Genomic DNA, 12,584 nt, shown 5'->3' with positions numbered 1-12,584 from the left:
ATAAATCCCTTTTTAAAGTAACTTATAGCCTTTCTGAATATGATATATGCTGTCACTTGAGCTAGTATAACTAAATAGATTCACACAAGCAGTCCCTTTCTAGTCTGATGTGATCCAATTACTAGCTTAAATAGTTGGCTACAACATTTGACATGCTACTAAAATGATGTGTTTGTTACACTGTCATTAATATTTTATCTTCTCTGCATGCATTACCCTTTGTGGTCCCAAAATATAATGTTTTCAATAGTCATATGTAGAAACTCCAGAACAAGTAGCTAACAAATATATATATATATATATATATATATATATATATATATATATATTTAATTTTTTGTCCTGCTGTCAAACTACATCCGTAACTGAAATTATTACAGATACTACCTTACAATAATTGTACTTATAGTATACCATATAAATATTGAGAAAATGTAAATGAATGCTCACCACAAACTGAAAGTATAGTGATCCCCCAAAGCAAACAAAGTGCCACCTTCAGAAGCATTTTCTTCAGCTGACTACTTGATAGTGTTGAGTTTCAGTCTTTAATTTCTTATATAGATCCAACTAACCTCTAGAAGTCTGAAAGTAATAACACTCTTAGCGATACATGTGGCGGTGTCTGTTTATAATGAGGAGGAACTGTATAGCCATAAGTTGTATCGTGTATCTCAAACAGACTTACCAAATAAAAGTCAGTCTTTGCATCTGCTTTCAAGATACTGTTTTTGATGTAGACTGAAAGCAGGAAATAGGGAACAAGCATTTCCGCTTCTAGAAATTTTGCATTAGCCAGCACAGTACAGGAAATGTAAATGACAAAGACATTAAGCAATATTTCTAAACTTCAAACTTTTGACAGACACTGATTTACAACTGTTTGTAACCACTATGGATAAAAGAAACTCATTAAAGAAACATTTTCATATAAAAATGCAACTTTTCAGAAAGTACACCTGTCACATTTTTGTTCTGCTAATATATTGATTTGTTTATTATTTATTTTACATTTGTTTAACGAGAAAGTCCAACTGGATATAAGTCCATTTTCACTAGAGGCCCGGGAAGAAAAGCTCCAGAAAGCAGAGTACAAATACATTAGGAACAATAGAAACATTTAGAGATAAGTATAATATGCAGTTTTAGTAGGGTTACAAAATCATTATTATTTGTAGTAGTAGTAGTTTAAAGAAACTTAGTGAATACTTTGAGCAACTGTGTTCATTTTTAAGCATTATGTGAAATAAAATTGGCCAAGTTTAGTAGAAAATTGAATCAAGCATAATTGCAAAAAAAAAAAAAAATAAACAGTGGAGGGAAGTACTACTGTCTGAGAGAATAAAAAACTGAAGCTCAAAAGTACATGGCAAGCTAAAACAACAATAATAAATTAAATACAGGGAATGTGTTCAGACTAAAATGGGCTTCTTCAGACCGTATATAAAGGTATAAAGGCTGAATTAAAAAAAAACTCAACATCCAAGACACATGACGTAAAACAACCAGTCAAACTTATTCTTTTAAATTAGTACCTCAATGGTCTGGTCTTTAAAACAGATTTTAAAATAAACCATTTCATTCACCCCACGAAGTGAGCAAGTATTTAATTTACCTTGCAATTTATAACCCTTTAGATCCAGAATGTTCTCAGTATTGCTACCTCAACCCATATGTGACCTCTAAATAAAACAGTAAAACTCAAAATTCACTGTAAAAGTATGAGATCATTATACAAGATTATTTTATGGGAACACTTTACTCCTTTGTACTAGCTCCAACATAGCTGCTACTTATATAAACTAACTCTGTGACCATTGTATCTCAGAATAAAACAGGAATTCTCTGATGTACTACAAAGTAAAGTTAGTTTATAACCCAAGTAAGTTACACATAACTGTTCATACTTATGAGTGTTGTTTGTCTTTCGGCTTTAAGGGGTCGCCACAGTGGAACTCCGGTCCGCTAATGATTGGCAGTAGATTTTTACGAAACGCCGAGGTGCCAGCTCGACACTCAACCTTCGACGAAGGCACACCCATTTACACACGCATGTCTTTCTAATGCTACCCAACTGCGGGGAGGACATACAGACTCCACGCAGAAGGCACTCCCAAGCCTAGACGAGAATCGAATGGGAGAATCTCTTGCTGTGAGGTAACAATGCTACTGCCGTACCACCACGGCAATCTTAAATAATAAAATCTTGAAACTGTGCCTTGCTCATGATTTTTAAGGGTGGTTTATGCGCTCCTTTAAGGCTAATTAGGGTTACACTCTATATTTACAACACCTTGAGGCCAATGATCCTAATAAAATGATAAGGAACAGAGGACCACAGGTAGATTCAACTATGTTTTTTTTCTTCTTTAACTAGGAGCATGTTCTTTCCCATTAGCTTTATGAGGTTATAGGATTCACTGCCTAGAAATATTAGGTCCACTTCCACACTTCTGATCTTCAGGCATCACTTAGACTCATGAATGCAAGACAGTTTTTGACAGAGGTTCTAGACACATAAAGATAACAGTCAGGTATTTGTATCTTAATCATAAGATAAAAAAAAAATAAAAATCAGCTCAGAACTTAAGTAAAACAATACACACAAGACAAGTCTATTCATAAATCACTGGAAAATACATACAGCCAAAATGAGTGCATAACAAATAATGTAATTACTATAGGCCTGTGAAATAAATAGGAAACAATTCAAATAAGCAGCCAAAACGAACTTGGCTATATCGGTAAAATTCAAGTACAATAAAGACAAATGTTATCCTTCAGCAAAATGTTAAAACCAAACTTTTATTTTCCCAAAACAAAACATTAAAAAATAAGCACGTGTGTTCCTTACATTGAGAAACTTCATCAGATAAAACATAATACACCATTCCAATTTTAAATACAATATTTCCTGAATTCACGAACAGCTGTCATATACCCACAAAACAGCCAATCAAAACATTCAAAAACATCAAAAGGATCATCTCTTCCTTAAAAGGAACCTGTTTCATCAAACATCTTTTGAGCTTAGATAAAAAATTAAATTAATATAACAATTCTTTATAAATGTGTACACAAAATCACCTATCTAATGCTTTTAATTTTAAAACACTAGACAAAGAAACTTGGTCATTAAGACCCAGCCAGGATGTTGCATTTAAACATAACTGCCATACTAGTTCACGTTGTTCAGGCAGCAATGACCACACACACCCCGCCCCTTTCATTCATAGCTAAAGCTTCCAATATAATAAACTTGAAATTATGCCCTGGTTGTTCAGAACAATGTCTGGCCAAAGCATTTGTTTTTCTTCCTTTGTTTAATATCTCTTAAATGCTCATATATATGGTTCTTTAATTTTCTATCAATATTACCGATATAAAAACAAGAACATGAAGTACCTAAACCACAGTACACCAGCCTTTCACTATTACACAAATATTTTGCATACAGGGTAATCTTCACATTACTGATATTAACATATTTTGTTTCAAGAATAGATTTATAGTATGAGCAAAAAACACATTTTTGTTTTGGTTTATAGTTTGTAGTTTTATCGGTTTGGTTTGTCGTTTGGTATTTGTGAACATGGCGACCGGCTCTTCAATAACCATTTCTCAAAGTAATTCTACACAAGATTTGCAACAGTCTCTGGGTAACTTAACCCTGTTAATACAACAACTAACTCAGAGGCTGGACCACATCGAACAGCTACCTCACAACCATACGCCACATACTGATGAATTGATTAATGGGACTCAACAAGACAATGATATCCCATGTGCACAACATGGAAGGAATTCCCTAACATCGGGAGTACATCAATACTTGAGTGGAACTTTATCATTTGGACCTGATCAGGTCAGTAATACACCACCTCTCTTGCCAACCAACATTCATAATGATAGAATTGGTCCCAGTCCACCAATTTTAAATGACTGGCTACATGCAGGGGTCTTTCTAGAAAATCAATCTGTGGTAGCAATAGTTTTGATGGAAAACTAACGGAGTTGGACCATAAGTTATTAAAACTTAAGAAATTACAAATGGATAATGCATATTTTTCTAGAGTGTATTAGGCTTAATATTGTTCACAAAGGCCTTTGGATGTGGCAATTCCCTATAGGTTTAATCGCCGATTCACCTTTTCATAAAGAACTGTTGGAACCTTTTAACAAGCATGGTATTGAATATATGCAGATGGTAATAACACATAATAAAAAAAAAATCACTGAGTCTCTCAGTAGGAAGGTAACACAACTGGATATGGTAATCATACAAGATCCTCAGTATTTGAACAATAAATCTGAATATGTTTGCATATTCAAAAACACTGAAGAGCATTTAATAAGTATTAAGAACTGGAAGATCAAAAAACTAAAGAGAAACAAACAGGATTATAATGACAATAACGCATATTCCTGTTACCTACCATCACAGGGGTGGGGTAAGCACTTTGTGACTCAATCTGGGGTCTCTGATTTCGACACCTCCAATGAAAACAGCAGGTGTAATAACAATTCAGATTTCAATAATGGTGGTTTTTAGACTGGGAGGAATTCCCAGAGCTCAGCTGCTTGGAGTGTCTGAAAAACAAGAACAGGGATCAAATGAACCAGTGGAACAACCAGCAAAATGCTGGACCCTCCTCAGAGAAGAAGATACAACACCTGGAGAGGGAACCAGAGGGGGAGATCCAGAAACAGAATGAACCAAACCTGGCAGCAGTGATGGAAACAAACACTGGTTTGTTTTAATTGCCACCATGAACCATTGTAACAGAGAAAAATACTTTAAAGTATATAGCTATTATTTTATGGCTATAGATATGAATTGTTGTGACCTGTTTGCAAAAGGCTTAACCTTTATTCCAAATAAGCCTATTAATGCAGCAAATTTGTTGACTGAGTTAAAACAATACATGAGGAAATTAAATCTGAATTTAATGTTTCAAGGCGTAAACACCACTATGAATCCTCTGTATATTTCTGGTACCTTTAACCCCCTGATACATTCAACACTAAGGGTATTTGAAAAGTTATGTGAATTAGACATTCGTAGCCTTGATAAGATGAAACATTTGAATAAGAATAACTTGGAAAAAGGTGAAATTTTATTGTTGGAAAAACTTAAAAAAGATAAAGAGATTAGAATTATGAAACCCAATAAGGGGGCGGGCTTGCTATCATAAATAGGGTCAATTACTCTAGGAAAATCAGGGAAATACTGAATAGTGGAACGTATGAACTAACATCTCTTAATAAACTAAATGAGGCCTATAGACATATTAAGGGTGATTTGGAGGATTTATTTACAGATGTTTTAATTACCATTGATGAGTATCATTTTAACCGTACCCCGCCCCCTGACCCCAGTCATATTTGTATTGCCCAAATTATATAAGGACATTACGCAATTACCAATACCTCCTATAGTAGACACAAGGGGTTCAATGACCCAACCTATAGCAAAATCTATTGATAATAAATTGAAAGGGTTCCTTCAAAATGAAACAAACATCTATAAAGATTATTAGGAATTTTTGAGTAAAATTAACAACATGCCCTTTAGTGAAGATACAGTTTTCTTAACCACTGATATAAAAGATCTTCATGCCGTTATTCCCCATGACACAGGGTTTCAATGGTTTTGGAAATATCTTTTGGATAAAAATATCCCCCAGGTGCAAGTAAATATGTTTATACAACTGACAGACATCATGTTAAAAAATAATTTTATGTTGTTTGAAGGGGAATATTTTCTTTAGAAAGAAGTGGCTATGGAGTCATCATGTGGAGGTGTATATGCTAACATCATTATGCTCCAATGGGAGAAAAACATTTATTTAATTCACCCTTTTACATTAATTGCCACATCTATATGCATTTTTTGGATGACATATTCATCCTTTGGAAGGGACCCATGGAAGACATCGAACCCTTTATTGATTACATTAACAATACTACATCCTTTCTATATTTTATGTATATGACAGGTCAGAATCAAATTTCATATCTGGACATGTTATTGAGAAAAGATGAGATTAATAATAGATATATTTCTGACACATTTAGGAAGGAAATGTATTCTAGCAGCTTCCTTCATTATACAAATGCTCACTCCTTTAAACAGAAGAAAGCTGTCCTAAAAGGTCAAATTGTAAGGGCAGCAAGGATGGTGAGCACATCTGAATCTTTTTTAGATGAATGTGACATTATAAAAATATGTTTTAAAAAGAGGTTACCCCCTTGGATTGGTCAGTGAAATTATGATAGAGGTAATTAACAAAAGGGAAAGGGAATATTTCAAACCAATTTTGAACAATGAAAGATTGGTTGGGTTGATGGATTCCCTTGTAGGAGAGCAGATTGCAGTAAATGAGAAACTAGTGAATGTAACATCAACTGATGATGGTAAGAGGGATGAAATTCATTTTAATAATAATAATATGAATGTTAAAAGTGCTCTCATTACAACCTTCTGTGAAAATAGTAGTGCTGTTAAAAATGTCTTAATGAAGAACTGGGAAATTCTGAAGAATGAATGAGAAATTAGGAATTTTATAGGGGGAAACCTATTATTGTTTACAGAAAAGGGAAGAATTTCAGTGACATATTTGAGCACAAAATGGGTTTGTATGAGGTAGAGTCTATGAAAAAATGTGTTTTTTGCCCATACTATAAATATATTCTTGAAACAAAAGAAATTAATATTAATAATGTGAAGATTACCCTGCATGCAAAATATTTGTGTAGTAGTCAAAAGGTGGTGTACTGTGCTTTATGTACTTCGTGTTCTTGTTTTTATATTGGTAAAACCAATAGAAAATTAAAGAGCCATATGTACAGGCATTTAAGAGATATTAAACAAGGAAGAACACAAATGCTTTGGACAGATATTGTTCAGAACAAAAAGGGCATAATTTCAAGTAGTTTATTATACTGGTAGTTTTGGTTATGAATGAAAGGGGGGGTTGCTGCTTCAACAACATGAACTGTTGTGGCAGTCACATTTAAATGAAGCATCCTAGCCGTGTCTCAATGATCAAGTTTCTATGTCTAGTGTTTTAAAATTAAAAGCATTAGATAGGTGATTTTGTGTACACATTTACAAAGAATTGTTAGGTTAATATAACTTTTATCTAAGCTCAAAAGATGTTGTTTGATGAAATGGGTTCCTTTTAAGGAGGGGATGATCCTTTTGATGTTTTTGGATGTTCTTATTGGCTATTTTGTGGGCATGTGACAGCTGTTCGTGAATGCGGTAACTGTCGTATTTAAAAGTGGAACGGTGTATTATGCTTTATCTGATGAAGTTTCTCAATGAAAGGAACAAAGGCACTTATTTTTTAAAGTTGTATTTGTTTTGGGAAAATAAAAGCTTGGTTTTAATGATTTGCTGAATGGATAACATTTGTCTTTATTGTACTTAAATGTTACTTGTATAGCCAATTATGTTTTAGTTTATAGTTTGTAGTTTTATCAGTTTAATTAATTCAAATAACACCAGTGGAAAAATAATAAATGGAGTATATAGGGGTTCTAATTCATGTCATATGTGACATATGTATTATACTATATTTTATTTATATATATATAATATGAGGAATGATATATATAGCTCAATATTTCTCTGTGGAGCTTTTCTCCCCGGGCCTCCGCTGAAAATGGACATGTATCCAGTCGGACCATCCCGGTCAACAAATGTAAAATAAATAAATAAATAAAAAAATATATATATATATATATATATACACACACACACACACACACACACACATATATATATATAAATATATATATATATATATATATATATATATATATATATATATATATATATAGGCACACACATATATACATACATATATGCGCGCGCACACACACATATATATACAATATACATACATATATATAGACAGACAGATATAGGTGAGTGTGTGTGTGTGTGTTTGTAAATGAAAGCAGAATATGAGGAATGATATATATAGCTCAATAACAATAAGAATATATCACTACAACTGTTTCACTAACAGCTGCTTATCAAAACTACAGTCCTAGATTTGTTTATACAAACCAACATAGTCTTAACATGGAATGTTTCAAATAAGCTAAATGCTGACACTGCCAGGAGAACTGTTCCAAGGTAAAACAGATGAAAGAAAATAAAATAATCGTAACCTCTAGATTGCTAGTTATCACTAACAAATGACAGGAAACATCTGTTATATCAGCATTTCATCAGTGGTGGAAAAATGAGTGAAGAACATAAGAAAAAAAGGTAATAAAGAGAGACATAAGCAGTTTTAGAATATCTAGCTGTAGAAATAAAATACATGTCCAAATAATTTTGAAAATTTGTTGACACTGAACATGCAACATGCAGCTAAGCTAGTAACTTGCAATACAGGTCAAATTCTGACTAACAGAACACTGAAAAATGTCACCAATATGCAGAAGGATGCAGTCAGTCTTGTTGAATACCAGAAATAAACAATATTAATACCACCTTTGAAAGTAAACAACTGTTCTCGTTAAGATCATTGAAATCACTTACTCCTCAGTGTCAAAAGACTCAGTAGTCATCTATTTTCAGTCTCTCTCTGCCTATCTAAGAAAGAAAATGGATAAAAAAATAGTGAATATGGTCTGTAAAGAAAAAGAAGGCATGCTTATTTTACAGGCCTACAAAGAGAATCATTGTGCTCAATACCTAAAATTATGGAAAAATAATGCGCTAGAATTGCAAGATTAGTTGTACTGCACAGGGCAGAATGGTATCCAACATCATGACTTTTTTTCATGGAAAACAATGTAGCATGTCAGTAATGTTTATTCCTTTTACCTTCAGCTTTTCAGAGTCAAAGAACAATGATGAAAAATGATCTTCTCCATTTGGGCTGTATGAGTGATGTTGATAACAAACATGAAGCCATTGTTATTAAGTTCAGAACTTAGAGGGTTAACACACAAGTTATATACTGGATAGAGGAATGGTTAAAGGACAGGGACTGGTGGGGGAAGTATGGTGCCTGAGAACACTGGCAACAGATGTTACACAGAGTGGCATTTCATGTCCATTTCTGTTCAGCTGTTATACTAAAACATTTATTCTGGCATGCTGTATATGCTGATATTATGTCTGTGATTCATACATATTTATAATCCAAGAAGTAAGAGTCTGCACAAACAAAACCAATAAACTTGACCAAAGTGCAAGAAAACGGAGCGTCGGGTAAACCACAAAAAACAGTTTTATTTCCGATCCAGGTGTACACAAAAAAGGACCAAATAACTCGCAATACATGAAAAGAAACACACATGAACGCCTTCACATAAACCAAGCGTTTTCGTCTCTCATAACATAGACTTCATCAGATGACCAATGTATACAATACCACCTATTATTTATACAAAATCTCTTAATTAGTTAATTAGAATGCCTATTAAGTATTAACTTTTCATTTAAAACCACCAATAGTTTTGCCGCTTAAAAACATTAAATAATAATTTCAATCACCTTAAATATTACAGATTTTAAAATGTAGTAAATAAACCATTATTATAAATACATGTGATTACCCATTTAAAATGTTTTATAAAATCCAAGTATTTAATTCACATTAAAATATTGATAAAACCATATATAAATACTTTAAAAAATGTTAAGAATGCCATCTAGTGACAATTTTTATTTTTTCAAAGTTAGGTTTGCTAAAGCTTAGCAGATCTTAGCTTTAATAGTGGAAGGATGGAAATATAGTTGTTCAAACCAGGGGGGCTTCCAGCTTCCAGAGTTACTTGCCACCATAACTCTCTAAATTCTATCTTTTCCTCCTATGGACCCCCCTGATATAATTTTTGATTTGTTCCAATACCATAAAACTGAATTTAGAATCAGGACACACTTTAGTGTGTCTAAAAAGGGCATTAGTGTCCTTTTCCACTGATATTTCATAAATGTGTTCATAGATCCTTCTTTTTAGCTTTCTGATTAACTAATTAAGAGATTTTATATAAATAATAGGTGGTATTGTATACATTGGTCATCTGATGAGGTCTATGTTATGAGAGATGAAAACGCTTGGTTTATGTGAAGGCATTCATGTGTGTTTCTTTTCGTGTATTGCGAGTTATTTGGTCTGTTTTTATGTACACCTGGATTGGAAATAAAACTGTTTTTTTGTGGTTTACTTGACGCTCCGTTTTCTTGCACTTTGGTCAAGTTTAATCATAGATATTTACTATGAACCTGCACAGTGCTACTTTTCAAGGAGATGGATGGATAAGCAAACATACATCTATTAAGACATATATTAAGCAGTGAGCAGTGTCAACAAGCTGACCAAAGGACCACATAAATAAAGAGAAGGGTAGGGCTAATGGCATAAGCAGTACTAGGCTACTCAGTGGTTAGAGCAGTGTTAGAGTAGGGTGTGTGACCAACAGGGCACACATCACAAGGAAGGAAGTCTAACACATCCAAGTGAATGCGTGCTGATGCATGTAATGTAGCTGCATGTCACATTCACCCAGCACAAGACAGGCGGTATAGGTGCCATCAAATAAACCACTATAGTTGTGTACATCAAAATCCCAACCCTATTCATCATATAAATGGGGATAAAATGGGGTAGACAGAATAGCAGGAAAGTTGAGAACAGTAAAAAAGAAAGAAACACACAAGGTATGAAAGATGAGGGAAAGGAAGGCTAATAATGCAGAGGGAAAAGACCCCTCTTCATACATAAAACAATGGTAGATGAAGGCAGTGAGGGAAGGCTGTGGATGGAACAGAGGGAGAACAGTTGACAAACAAAACACACAGACAGACAAGGGATGTTTACATACAAAAGAGAAATATGGCTGGACACACAGATATGCAGAAAGAAAGTGCTGATGTATATATAAGGTTGGACAATGAACAAAGAATGGGGAAAGACATGATAGGGAGGGAGGATAGGGTCCTGGCAAGGAAGAATACAGGAGGAGGGAGGTCCAAAGCAATACAACCAGACATTACTCAACTAGATGAACTATATTGTAGGAATAATGATCCCCCAGTTGACCAACAGGCAAAGCAATTTGTCACATGACTTTATAAGTGATGGCAGAAGGCAGTCTATGTTGCTGAGATGGTCTTCCTGCTGCGCTTATATCACGTTATCGAAAGATGAAAATAGCGAATGCTATTTCATCGGCCCCAAAACATCTAAACAAGAAAATATTGAACATTCAGAACAGTGAATTTTTTCCCATGGAAGAAAATTTTCTGCTCTGAAACACATACACACAACACAAGCACATCAAACAAACAGCAACCACACACATACACTTAAATTCCTACATCTAACTCTACACTAAACTAAACATGCACTACTATCTACCCACTTGCCTTAACCCTAACCCTAAGGTCCGTTACTGTCGCACACTCACTAACCCACGCCCTAACCCTAACTCACTTAAACCGCCCATAACCCTAAAGTCTGTCACTATCGCAGACACGCCTAACCCGCGCCCTAACCCTAACTCACTTAACCCGCCCCTAACCCTAACATACAAACAATCGCACACTTACCTGAACCCAACCCTTAAGTTTCCACCACTGCGCTAAGAATAGCAAAGCCACAGAAATGGCCAACCAAATTCTTTCCCGAGGAAAGAATTCACTGTTCTGCAGCTTCGCTATTCTTAGCATTCGCTGAATAGTGTTCGATATCAAAACAGTCAAAGTTTTAATACTTTGATGTTCTGATACAGACCCTTCCTGCTGATGCTGTACCTTAGTTGCCACCAGCCTCTGCAATCAGGGTAGACCCCTCCAAGCACTCTCAAAAGGGCAGCCCTCATCCACCCACCCATCCTGTGAAGTGACCACAAAGGGCACCAATGAACCTTCAAAGTCACCTCCAGCAAGGGAACCATCATCATCCTCCTGCTGAGAGGCAGTCTCAGCAGCCCCTGGTGATCCAGTTCCAGTGACTTCAACCAGTACAGACTGAGGTGAGCATAATCTCCCCTTCTCCTGCACAATTGAACCTGTAGAAGGATTACACAATGTGAAAAATCATTTCACATAGACACACACATGCTAGCAACACAATCACATCGGACTTGCACAAAGATCATTCACATCTTAATGCTGGGAGATTAAAGGGATCTGAATGGAGAGAAGATGAAATCAGAAAGAAAAGGACAACTAATGGAACTGATGTTATCCTCAAGTCTTGGTGTGTACATTCACATGGTGGACCCTGTTTTCTCAAAAATCTTACCAAGACAACACTGATATACAGACTGAATTTTATATAGCATATACCCTGGAGAGAGGTAGGGTAAAAATAAAAAAGGCAGCTTGGTGTACAAATCCCAGGATAAAAAAAGTGCCCAACCTTGGTGTGCACACTGGTGCCAGGACTGGAAAAAATGGCAGTGTAGAATCCACAAGCCATGGAAACATTCCTACAGTGGGGTTAAGCCAGGCTCAGGGGAGGATTCTCCCCTTATTATAGAAGGAAGTAGTAGTCCACAAAAATCAGAAAAACTGATAGGCCAGAAAAGAAACACAAAGGTGATAGAAC

General features: G+C 34.9%; 1 protein-coding gene across 1 annotated transcript in view; it reads right to left on the bottom strand.

Annotated features, from left to right (window-relative positions):
• LOC122800031 overlaps positions 1-734 on the bottom strand; it is a 559,475-nt gene extending 558,741 nt beyond the window's left edge. The window contains exon 1 of the mRNA XM_044069507.1: positions 451-734. Coding sequence (XP_043925442.1) covers positions 451-508 — 58 coding nt within the window. The 5' untranslated portion in view covers positions 509-734. The remainder of the gene's footprint in view (positions 1-450) is intronic.
• Between the last annotated feature and the right edge of the window lie 11,850 nt (positions 735-12,584).

This window comes from Protopterus annectens, chromosome 4.part0 (assembly GCF_019279795.1).
Source record: "Protopterus annectens isolate FY-2018-M chromosome 4.part0, PAN1.0, whole genome shotgun sequence".
Taxonomy (NCBI): Eukaryota; Metazoa; Chordata; order Ceratodontiformes; family Protopteridae; genus Protopterus; species Protopterus annectens.
Note: the sequence above shows the minus strand (reverse complement) of the source record. Positions and strands in the feature narration are given on the sequence as shown.